We start from the raw sequence: 13,124 nt of genomic DNA, 5'->3' as shown, positions 1-13,124 counted from the left end.
TAATAAAAATATCAAATACATTAAGAATGTATTTAATAATTTTAATTTATTTTTTATTTACTTTTTAAATTTGAACTGATCATTATTTTTGTATGATTTATTCTGATCAAAATTTTTTTAGATAAAAGAATAATATAGCAAATAAATAAATATTCTCTCTAGGATTTAATTAGATTAGGCTAATATAATCATTGATATACTTTTGATTAGTCTTATCTATAACAAATTTAAAAATTATATTTTTATTTTCTATTTTTATAATAAAGATGTAATGTTTGGTTTGGGTGCTTTGATCAATCTACAAATAAATGTATCTTCATTTTTAATGCCAATGATTATCCTAATATATGTATTTTAAACTCATATTGTTAATAAATGTCTTCTTCTTTGTATGTTGGAAGAGATAATAGATATATATGTCTCAAAAATATGCAAAGTTCTTCAAATGGAATAAATATGTGTTTTAATAGCCCTTCAGAGATTTGCGTTAAAGGAGATTTATCTCAATGTATTTACTATCCATCAACTTAAACATATCTTGGATATATTACTGGTTAAGGAGTATGTGCTCAATAGGATGCAAGTACTTCTTCTTCTTCTGTACCTTAAAGTATTTTTAATTTTTTGTTTAATTGTTATGAACTTCAAATATAATTTTAGGTTTGATAAATTTAAACCCAAATTATTGCTAAGATAGTAGTTCTGTAATCAGAAGAATTATTTTTCCTATCATAGGAAGAGATGGTAGTCCTTAGTTAAATTGTGTTTTATTTACTTGTAGTTCAGGGTAATTACAATTTTTTGGATGTTATTTCATATTCAATATAATTTTTAAAAATAAGATATTGCATTTATCAGTAAGCTTGTTAACCTTTAGGATTTGATGGGGTTTCTATAGCAAAATTAAGTAATGGTTATTGTGGGTAAGCTTTCTAAAGTGGTGCAGTATAATGTGCGTTTCCTAGTTATTAAGTTTGTCTCTCTGGTAGTGTATGCTTATGGTTGAATGTTAACAATTATCAAGCTTCTGTAAATAAATAATCACTCATAATGTTATTATATATCTAATTATTATTTATAGGGAATAGATTCATAAGGAAGCTGTTTATCTAGATAACAGTTTACATCAAGTAATTAAATAAATAAACTTAATTAATATGTTTAATTAATTCAATTTAAAAATTTAGGTTTAAGTGTTTGCGAATTCCATCACTGCGTAAAACCATCTTAGGATAATACTCAATACGCTTGTTATTTATTAGATGGGTCAAACGGGTAAGTTGGTGTTAGTACAAGTGGTGCTTGTTTAGATTTAAATTAATCTCCAGCAACAAGGTAATTTAATTTTTTCAAGATATTTTGTACCTTTCTAAATTATTTTTATTGAATTAAAATTAAAATTAATAATGGTTTCTGATTGATATTTTCATTCTTTAAAATATACTTAGAATTTTTTTAAAAAAATTAAATTATTAAGATGTGTTTAAAACAATAACTCAATCTGTTATGATTCAGGTACTATGCAATGCTAGTAGACTGTCAATTTTTAATCGATAAATAATGGCTGTACTTTAAATCAATTTTGCTATCAGCTTTCTAATAGCTAATATGTTGGAAGGGACAAAAATTTATACTGCCTAACTAATTCTTAGATATCTTCTTCTGGAATTGATATTTGCTTTAATGATCCTTATAATATTTGTCTAGTATATGGGCCAAGTCAATTTTGTGTAATATATCCATAATCAAGTTAATATCTTGGATATATATCTGAAAATAAGCAATGCGCCTAGCTAAATTAGAAAACTTTATCTGGCTAGCCATCTAGTATATTAAATTTATAATAAATAAACAATAATTTAAATATTTTATATATTAGATTTAATTAATTTGAGAATTGGCTACTGTTAAGATTAAAGCGGATATATAAGATTACTTGATAACACACTCTATGTTGGAGTTGATTCATTTAAGTATATGTGTTTGAAGTAAGATTAAACTACATCCACTTAAATTATTTAATGTTACTCAGGGTATTTTTATTTCTTTATTGTAAAATAAGTTCATTTAAAATATTTTTTAAAGTTTTTGCATTGACACAAATAAATGCTAAGCCTATGATAAAATTAATATTGGGAGAAATGCTAACTACTATTGTTTGACAGAAGGGACTACAGTTAGCACTGAATGTTCATTTGATTTATAAGTGTGTTTTGATCCTGCTGTTTAGGCCTGTTTTTATATTAATGATGATAACCCAAATCAATCAGTAATAATAACAAAAATCTTTCTTAATTTATATTTTTAATTAATAAATAAAAAAATTAAAATTGATAGGGTAGGGCTTAAAATGGTTATTGTTCTGTCAGATCACAATACTATCCTCGTATTAATTATTTTATAATGTTAATTTAATAAATTAATTATTACTTTTTTTTGAAAAGAAATATTATCATGTGCTTTTAACCACTGCAAAATAAGGTAAGATCCTACTAATCCTAACTCTCCTGAAGCATGTTTTCCATTTGATGCAAATGTATAAAGAGTTGGTATAGATGCTTATGGATATTGCGTTTTATAAGATATGCCAAAAGCAGTTAGGTAATTTGATTAAAATTATATAATTTATAATTAAATTTATTTAAAATATTAGATGCATGAAAGGATAATTTTGCCTTGATAATAATAATGATTATCGTTGTAAATCTTTAGTATTCTCAAAAGATTTACAAAGATATGCTAGATAAAAAGATACTTAATTTTGCTTAGCTTATTTAGACATTAACGGGAATGGTGATTTAATTGAAACATGTGTAACAGGTACATGCATTTATACGTATTTTAAAACTATGAGAAATTATTGTATGATTGAAGGCACTCTAGCTAAAGGTGATTTTTTAGTAGGTACTGATGTTTTAGGCTACTGTGTTCTTTAGGATTAGTTGACAAAAATATGTAAATTTTAATTTATTTGATATTTTGAAAAATTTAATCTTTAATCCATTATAAAGAAATATAGACTTGCTTAGGAATAACTTACTGTATACTGAATCTTGAGTAAGATAATTTGATTACTACATTTTTGATTTGAAAATTATTTACCTTATATTTTAGTGATGGGTAATAGAAATGTTAATTTGTATCAGATTTTGATCCAGACTATCCTAATCTTATTTATAAATCTAAAAATGTCAATCAATATTGCTAAGACTTAAATACAGGTGAGCTATTTTCAATTAAATTTTGTAGAATTAACTTTTAATGTTTAATAATTTTATAAGCAAATAGCATCGGTTGTATGGATGGTTTATACTGCATAAATACGCTAGATAACTCATAATGTGAAGCTATGCTATCACCTACCGATATCTATAAAATTGGGAGAGATGCTAAAACTTAAATTTGTTTACCTTAAGGAATCTAACAACCTAGCAAATGTTAAAAAGAATATTGTATATCTTAAGGAGTTTGTATACCGTTACAAAATAAATTTCCTGGAAAAGAATTGATAACCCATATGTGCTTGGCAGAAAAAATCACTGGGAAATAAGGAGCTTCTAATTGTTATTAAAATGGGTAATTATAAATAAACTAATAATTTAATTTTCTGATATTTAATTTAATGAATATTTCGGAACTTTATTAAAAAAGATATTGCTTATTAACTGATTCTACTGGTAAATCTTCATGCTATAAATTAGATTTTACAGATCCAAATCTGATTGGTAACAAATTTATTCTAATAATTTTAAGAAATAAATAAATAATTATATTTATTTAAAAAGGTATTTAAAAGGATACTTAAAAGTGTTTAAAGGAAAAACAGACTATAGCTGTAGATTTATAAAGTTTCTATACATTCTAAATTTAATATTTTTGTTTGTTAAAAGGTAATGTGTGCAAGCGGATTATATTGTTTAGATAGGAGTACACAAAGCTGTATAATCATAGATGTTTCTAAAAATATGTGTGTAGATCCCAATGGCTACTGTGTAACAAACGGAAGTTGCAATTCTTGTAAGTTTAATCAGTGTTTATCTACAACAATCAGAAATACCTGCTAAGATCTTATTTAACCATCAGTTACTTATTGTACTGATAATTAAGGTAAATTTAAATACATTTTTACAGATCTATTTTAATTTTAAATAAAATAAATATAAATTGATTTGTTATCCTCCTCCCCCTCAATTCCAATTTTTGAAAAATAAGATATTTTTAGAAAAACAATATTAATAGGGGGTAATTTTAATCCAATAAATTTTTAAAGATTTATATCAAAAATATTGTATATTAATTTTCATTATAAATAAAAATAGGCTTCTGCAGCTCTGTGTCAAATAAAAATTGTGTTGTTTGCCCAAACAATTACTGCATGATAAATAATAATGGAATTTGCTTAACTTCCGTTGATTTGTTAAAACTGCTTGTAGGAAACTCTTGTTTCGTATAAAATTAAAGTAATAGCTCTTGTGTAATGAAAAGTATCGATATTCCAGATTCAAATGGGAATATGTATTGTACAAATAATGAAAGCTTTTGTTAAATTATTGCAATAAATAATAGTTAATGCTTACTGTGCCCTAGATATTATACAAATCCTGGAAATGATATTTGTTATAGCTTATAACAGAAGTCAGCCCTTTCACCTAATCCTTAACAATTATATTTTGATATGTAATTAACTTATGTAAAGTAGGATTGCTATGATTAACAATATTGCCTATAAGACTCAACTAAAAAGTGCAGTCCAGGGTATAAAACTAAAATATATTAGTATATTAAATTATCTTTACTTTTATTATAAATTAAAGATGTTTTTCTTGTACTTCACTAGATTTCTGTACATAATGCTAACAAGGTTATTTTTTGTTTCAAAAATCAATTAACACACAAATTTGTATATAATGCACTTCAGAATAATATCAAATTACTGATTATTCGTCTTATTTTCAAAATCCTCCAACTTACTCTTGCTTAGATTGCTCTTCTGAATATGGTTTATGGTATTTTATTTAAATAATTTTTAAATAAAAATTTAACTATTTTTTACAATAGGAACTAGAATACTGCAAATGCATATAAAACATGTATAAATTATTTAGTACATTATGATAATGCCATTTAAATTGTTGGTAGCAAACTATAATCAAATAATTTCATTGTCAATTACAAATCATCATCTTTTGTTTTGAATAGCTACAAATCTACTCTATGTAATTTATATTCTAGTAAATTTTCCTCTAAAATTATATTTATATAGGTCCTGATGAATGCCTTTCTTGTGTTTAAAACTCATCTAATTCTGCATCTTGCATTTAATGCAAAATCGGTTTTGTTTTGTACTTTGGAAATTGTGTTTAATGCCCAAAAAATTGTGATGTTTGCTAATATGCTAGTTTTATTACTGGTTATGCATAGCTAATAACATAGATAAATTTTGATCCCAGTTAGATATCATTTTACAATTTCATTTTAATATGCTTAAAGTGTCAGTTTAAATTTTTAGTTTCATATGATTTATAATCTTGTTAACCTTGTGGTATAAACTGTGACTCTTGTTAATATGGTAATTATTTTCTAATTCTATCTTAACAAAATATCTTTAAAACTAATTACCAAAAAATTTAAAGAAACTTTAAATAAATGGATAGCTTTATTTGAAAAAATACAATAAATTACATTTATTTTATTTATAAAAAGAAAATAAAGAAGAGGTTCTAAATTATGATATAAAAATTTCAAGAATACTTTCCTAAAATGATATGATGCAAAAAGGTTATATTAAAAAGTGTTATGCTTGCACTGATGGTTACTTTTTAAATTTTGATGGTAATATTTTAATTTTTAAATTATTAGTTTATTGTTAAAAAATAATGTTTAGGTGTTAATTGTCAGTAAAATCTTTAATACTGCTCTTATAGTGCGACTTTACTTACTCAAGGATCATAAAATGTAGATTTAACAGAAAATTTGTGGGAGTTTTAATAATCTCAATCAAGTTCACAATTAAAGTATATTTGTAAATAGTGTATTGATGGATATATCATTTCAAAAAATTAATTATCGTGTGGTTATGGGTGTAGATCTAATTCATATTTATCAAAGTGTTCTAATTGTTTAACTATTGCTAATTATGATAAATAATGCTTATTTTGCAGTAATGGGAATGTATTAAATTTAGCGTAATAGCCACCCAAGTGCTAGGATGAAATATGCTAATAAAATGTAATTTAAAGATAAAATTAATTTTAAATTTTAAATAAAAAATTAAAAAAATAGATTTATGGATGTTAAGAATGCTATTCTTACTTGGATTAATAAAATGTTTAAATTTATTAGTGCACCAAATGTGCTGATTAGAATAGCGTTCCTACAATAAACGGATGCAAAAAATGCCCTTAAGGATGCTCTAAGTGTTATGAAGGTAGAATAATTAATAATTTCATAAATTAATAAAACTTTTTTTTTTCTCTTTTATATTTTAGGCACCAGAACTTATAATTTTACTTCTTATTTGATTTATTAGAGGAAAAAATATAACATATTAGAAAGATTAAATTATAATAACACTTCAACTAATTATGATCTACTTTGCACAGAATGCTTAGCTGGATATTACTTTGATTAGTAATTAAAGTAGTGTTAACAAATTTAATGTGGTTAAAATTGTTTGTTGTGTGCACTTATTAATGATAAACCTTAATGCATTAAATGCAATTATGATAAATTACTGTCACTTGTTAATTAATTTTCTTATTTTATTGGAATTCTTTACTTTAAGCAAAGTTAAATACCTAATATTTAAGATATGGTGACCTTAACTTAATCAGGTAATGATTGCCAGCTTTGCCCGCTTATGTAATTAATTAATTAATTAATTAACTAACTAACTTTATTTAAACTCTTAAAATTTGTAAATTAACTAATAAAGGTGTGAAACATGCATTAATGATTAAGACATAAGCTAAAATCCTTTGTATTTATATGATGCTCAATGCTTATCTTGCAAAAAAAATTATCTATAAAGTTAACAACATCTCAAGAACTATTAAATAGTTAATGATAAATCTAGAAGAAAATGTTACTTATGTTAAAATAGCGAAAAAGGCTGTTTTTACAAAAAGTAAAAGACAATTTATACCTAATGTTTAGATTTAAATAGCAAGCTTGGTGATGGCTCTCTATAAAATCCTGTTAACTTTAATAGATTAAATGAAATAAATATTGATAAACTCATACTGAGTGAAATAGAATATAACTAAGCAATTGTATATTATAATGAGTTACAGGTAAAGCAGCTTGAAGTAAAATTGGTTTTTTTAGGTGATTAATGTGTTGAAGCTAAACCACAAACATTTATAACTACTCTTAAAAAATAAATAAGATCTCTGTAATTAATTAGTCTAAATGTAACTTCTATTACTAATAAATCACCTAATCCGATTTAGTTCCTTTAAATGAGCACTTTCAATATATCTGGATTCGATTCAGTTTATATTTAGTAGATCATTTTCGAACAATAAAAAAATAACAGCAATATTGGTTTAATAATTAATAATGATATTTTAAATACCTTCTAATTATTAAATTGTTAATTTATTTAATTTTAATAGACATAATTTAATGTTTAATACTTTATTCTTCAGCTATCTACCTTATAATAAACAAATATAACTTTAAAGTCTATTTAATTTTATAATGTTAGAATCTTAAAGTATAATTAGTTAGTTCAAATATTAGATCACATTTAAGATTCTTGGATTAACTTAACAATGGACTCAATTTTGTTTTAAAATGTATTTTTCAAATTTATTTATTTACATAACAATTTATTTATTTTATTAAAAATAGGTTCTTTTTGATGGCTCTAAAATTATAACACTAGGTACTCAAAATATCACAATCTCACTGACAAATATATATTTTAAATAGAGTAAATTGGACCATAACTCTTTACTTTTAAACTTAGAGCAAAATAACTTTGCATAATAAAAGATAGATATTTAGTTACAAAATATTCAATTCTCATAGATGTAAATTTTAGAAGGATCTTAGATTCTCAATAATAACTATTTGAACACCTTAAGCATCAACAATTTTACAATTTATCAAAGCAATATTTCATAGGTGTCAAATCAGATGAAGCCTCTATTTTCATCAAATACTTTCATAATAAATATATTTTAAATAAATTAAAGTACAGTGTAAAATTACTATTTTATTGAATAGTAAGACAGCAAATCAACTTCTTAAAATTTTGTTTAAAGTTCTTAATTTTAAAACATTAGCTTTTTAGATAACAAAATAATTGTAAACAGCTACTGCTTTTTGGGTTTTTCTACCAATAAAAATAGTAACTCTAATTTAAATGGTTTTATGTTGGCAAGGAATACCTTAGTATCTGAAAATAATTAAGCATTTGTTTATTATTAGAATCTTAACACAATAAGGATATAAAATGTGACAATGATAGATAATAATTAATTCATATTTTTGAATTCTGATAAAATAATAAATGTTTACATTACTTCAGTATTTGTATCTTCAGTTTAGACACAATTTATAGCACCACAAATTTGCTAGCTTAACTAAATATTAAACTACATAAGCGTATATGATATTAATTTGTAAAACATAATAATTAGTACAAATATCATTTCAATAATTAGTAGTGGCATTTCTTTTAATAATATAAATTCATTTAATAATAATTAATCTATTCCTAGTGGAATTTCTATCAGCAAAGTAACTAGTATATAACTATCACTTCTTGTATTAAGCACAATTTAAAACAGTTCTCCTATTTTTATTAACTCAAAATAAGACACAACTATTTCAATTGATGACATAAGTTTTTCGTAAACATAATCCATTATGAAGACAAGCAAAGTAAAATAATTATTTTAAATTAATATAAACAAATATAAATAATACTAAAATAATACTATTGATAATGATTAAGCTTTTTAGATATTTCTTCATTTTTTAATTTAAAAGAAAAAAAAATTATTTAAAATTATTAATAAATTTTTTAATAAATAGACAACATTAGGATATATTTCTTTGGGTTTTTACTTTAAAACACCTACAGTAGAAATAATTTTTAAAAGAAGTAACTTTAAGGATTCAGATGTATAGAGTCTTTTTAGTTGGATATAAGGAGTAGCTAAGTCAATTAATTTTATATAATGCAATTTTACTAACTCTTTTAAAGCTGACCAAGCAAGTTATTTCAAAAATAAGTAATTAAAGAAAGGAGGACATATCTAATTCTAAGCTGATACGTTCTCTGCTTAATATTCAAGATTTATAAATGGGTTTGCTTTGAATGGAGGTTCAATTTATTGGACAGCAAAAAATTTTGGTAAAATGTTTATATTTAATTGTACTCTTGATAGCAATACTGCTTTTAGTTATGATGATTATGAATCAGAAGGTGGTGCTATATTTGTAGATAACTAAATTTCTTTAAGCATAGAAGTCATAATAGAAAAATCTTTCTTCTTTTAAAACTTTGCTTAATCCAAAGGAGGAGCTATCCATTTCATACAAACTTCACTACCTAGAACCGCAGTATTTTTCTTAGATACTTAATTTGAAAATAATTTATCTTCTTAAGGCAGTAATTTTAATATTGAGAATTCAAAAACCTCTAAAACAATAGTTGTTATGAAAAATATAAAATCTCAAAATGAAATCAATTTTATGTTATAAAAAATATAACTGATTGTTCCTTTGATAACTAGTTTTTCTTGGTAAGAATCTTAATATTAGCAAAGCTCAATTTTCTACATGAATAATCCTTATGATGTTTAAATTTTCAATTCTTAATTTTAAATTTCCTCCAATAACATTTTGTAAATACAATCTCAATTTATTAACACTTTGTTATTTTAAAGAATATTAATAATAAAAAATGCTAATAAAGTTATAGATTCTAGTAATAATTATCATTCTAGTCATTATTTAGACAATCTAGTTACTATTTCAAAAGTATAAGAACTTTATGTATATAATAGCACTTTATAATCCAATAAAAATATATTTGACTTTTTGAATGCATCTAATTCCAATTTGATGATAAATGCAATTAATTACGATAGTAGAAAATGCTATTTTTATTTATTTAAATCTTTAAATAATAAATGCAAATATTGTAATCAAGGAATAGTTTACTTATAATCTAATTCCTTGCTAGTATTATAATCATACTTTGAAAATAATTTAGCATAGTATGGATCAGCTTTATACATAGAAAAAACACTTGAATACATTTCATATCAAGATTCTTAAAATTATAATTTATAAATCATAGAATCTTAATTTTTGAAAAATAATGCTAATATGAAAGGAGGAGCTATCTTTATAAAATAAGCTCCATTACTTATCGTGTCTTCAAACTTTCTCGATAATTTAGCAACAAGTTAAGGAGGAGCAGTATATATTGAAAACAATTAATTAGGCATTTTACAGAATAATTTGAATTTTTAAAACTCTAGTTTTGTTAGAAACTAGGCCTAATTAGGAGGTGCTATAGGTTCAAGTACTGGCTAAAGTGTAAACAATTACTAAAGCAATACGTTTTCATAAAATTAAGCTTAAATATATGGATAGAATATTCAAGCATCTCCTTACTAATTAAATGTGTATTTAGATGGTATCCTATAAAATTTCACATAAAAATAAATTTAGCAAATAATTATAAGCAACCACCAAGGAGGATACATTAAGGTAATATTTTTATTGTCAATACAATTTTAAATTTTTATATTTAAAAATAAAATTTTTTAGTCTTCATTTAGATTTAATTTAACTACCCTCATACTTTTTACCAATCATATATTTTTTATTAACATTGATATTATATAGTTTATTCTTTCAATTAATTTAAAATTTATTTCTAAAAATAATGATTAAATATAATTAAAATTAATTAAGCAAAATATAGTGTTCAAATTTTCGACAGAATAAAATGAGGAGATAGTAAACTTATCATCAAATGTAGTATTGAATGTAAAGGTATTAAATGGTTAAGGTTATTTAAATAAGAACATATTGCAGTAATAAAGTGGTATATATAATTTAACAAAGCAAATCTAAATTTATGGAATTATGGGGCAATAAATAACTTTATCAATAACAAGTGATTTGATTTAAAGGCCATAGTATAATAGCTCTAATTTTATTATTGGATATGATAAAAATTATGAGTTAATTCTTATCATTAAATTTTCTTAGTAATGTCCAGTAGGTTTGGTAAAAAAAAATATATATGGATAATTTAATTATTGCTTTCCTTGTTAAGATTCTTACAGTTTTACTAATTCAGATACTTGCCTAAAATGCCCAAGCACAGAAGCTAAGTGTATTGGAAATGAGATTCTTTTAACCTAAAATTATTGGAGGGTTAATCAATATTCTTCATAGCTTTTTAACTGCAAAAATTGTATAGGAGATTCATTTTTTAATCCAAATCTAGTCTAATAAGTGAGCAAATAAAAAAAAATAGATAGTGATCAAAACTATTATTGTTAAATTGGTAATTTATCACTTCTTTATTAATTAATATTTCTTAATTTATCTAACATTTTTTCATAAGGATACATTGGTGCTCTGTGTGAAGATTGCGATATTAGTGGAGAATATTGGGGACAACAGTATTTTATGAATTTAGATCAAAAATGCTAGAAGTATTTTTTAATTTAAATAAAATAAATTAATATTTAATAAAAATTAGGTGCTCAGAAATTAACTTATCATAAATATTATATCCATTATGCTTTTGTTTGGTAACTCTGATTATGATATTTACTATGACTTAAGGCTATCAAGAATAAGTTAGAAATAACTTACTTTATACAACATGTTAGAGCCTTTTTAAGAAACAAATATTATACTTTTAATAAAACTCTGTAAATATACTTAAGCTCTTTTTATTTTAGTCATTTGTTATAGGAACAGTTTTCTAATATGACTAAAATTCCCCAAATATTATATCATAAATTTTAATAGATTTAGGAAATTTATTTATTTCTTAAATCAGATTATCTGATTGCTTATTAGGATAATAAACTAAAACTCATTTTCTTGTGAAGAATATAATATTTTATCTATCTCTCTGGTTACTTACCTTAGTCTGTATTGTTTTAATAACCCTATCTAAAAAAATATGTTTTAAATTCAGATTTTTGAAACAATTAATGACTCTTAATATATGGGTTTTTGTTTATCATTCACAAAATGCCATACTTAGCAAACTGTTTAAATTAGTAATTTATTTATTAAATATTTAAATATAAAAGTTTTTTTTAATTTATAATATCATTTAAATTTAGATTAAATGCTAAAATTTTGATACTTAGTCTTTTGTTACTGATCATTTATCTTAGTATTGTGATGCTACATAGCTTAAACTCTCATATTATGTTTTTGCTCCATTATACATTTTATCACTTTTAATTCCACAAACACTCTTTCTATACAAGTTACATCAAAGGCGCTATTTTTTAAAGAATTATAAAAATATAATTATCTATGGATTCTTTGCATAGGAATATAAATAAAAGTTTTTCTTTTGGGACTAAGTAAAACTTACTTACAAAACAATATTGGGTATTATAGCTATGTTTTCTTATTAGTTTAATTAACTATAACCCGTTTTATCAATTATAGCTTCTCTCACATATAGTCTATTTCTGCTGATATGTAAATATTTATTTTATTTTAATTTAATAATTTTTTTATTCAATTCCTAATTTTATTTATTTTTTAAATTTAGGTTAGCCCTACAAAAAGAATTAACTCAACTAAATTGATTTTAAGATTTAATATCTAACTTCAATTTTATTTTGTTTTAACAGCCTATAATTCTAAATTGATTATCAAATCTTTAAATACATATTAACTGGAGTTAATTGCTTACTAATTTTAAACATCTTGTATAAAATTTTGATAGAAAGCAATTTTGGATTGAAATACTAATATATCTTTTTTATTAAAAGTTTATAATAAAAATCTAAAATTTGTAAATTTATAATCAATAAACTAAAACTAAATAGCTCATTATTAAAATTCTAAAAATGTCAGCAAAACTGGAAAAAAATCAAAGAATTAATCTTATC

At 23.1% G+C, this 13,124-nt stretch overlaps 2 protein-coding genes across 2 annotated transcripts; both read left to right on the top strand. All coding sequences in view use genetic code 6, as the record gives it.

Moving 5' to 3' along the window:
* Nucleotides 1-375: 375 nt before the first annotated feature.
* Nucleotides 376-11,494, top strand: TTHERM_01008680 (hypothetical protein; the record flags this gene model as incomplete). The annotated part of the gene is made up of 30 exons (XM_001026701.2): nt 376-610; nt 661-787; nt 843-1,029; nt 1,082-1,130; nt 1,188-1,335; nt 1,478-1,827; nt 1,880-2,033; nt 2,086-2,269; nt 2,338-2,386; nt 2,445-2,601; nt 2,654-2,955; nt 3,012-3,057; nt 3,115-3,221; nt 3,282-3,576; nt 3,652-3,725; nt 3,786-3,835; nt 3,891-4,107; nt 4,320-4,755; nt 4,815-5,006; nt 5,059-5,216; nt 5,264-5,569; nt 5,704-5,832; nt 5,885-6,228; nt 6,283-6,427; nt 6,489-6,861; nt 6,935-7,799; nt 7,855-8,892; nt 9,046-10,734; nt 10,942-11,259; nt 11,333-11,494. The coding sequence occupies 30 exons, from the start codon at nt 376-378 to the stop codon at nt 11,492-11,494; spliced, it is 8,886 nt and encodes a 2,961-aa protein (XP_001026701.2).
* A 709-nt stretch (nt 11,495-12,203) lies between these two features.
* TTHERM_001008679 (transmembrane protein, putative) lies at nt 12,204-12,818 on the top strand (the record flags this gene model as incomplete). The annotated part of the gene is made up of 2 exons (XM_012800731.1): nt 12,204-12,272; nt 12,339-12,818. 2 exons carry the CDS (start codon nt 12,204-12,206, stop codon nt 12,816-12,818), a joined length of 549 nt encoding a protein of 182 aa, XP_012656185.1.
* Between the last annotated feature and the right edge of the window lie 306 nt (nt 12,819-13,124).

The sequence above is a fragment of the Tetrahymena thermophila genome (assembly GCF_000189635.1).
Source record: "Tetrahymena thermophila SB210 genomic scaffold scf_8253992, whole genome shotgun sequence".
Taxonomy (NCBI): Eukaryota; Ciliophora; class Oligohymenophorea; order Hymenostomatida; family Tetrahymenidae; genus Tetrahymena; species Tetrahymena thermophila.
The sequence above is the reverse complement of the archived record's forward strand: the minus strand, read 5'-3'. Positions and strand labels throughout refer to the sequence as shown.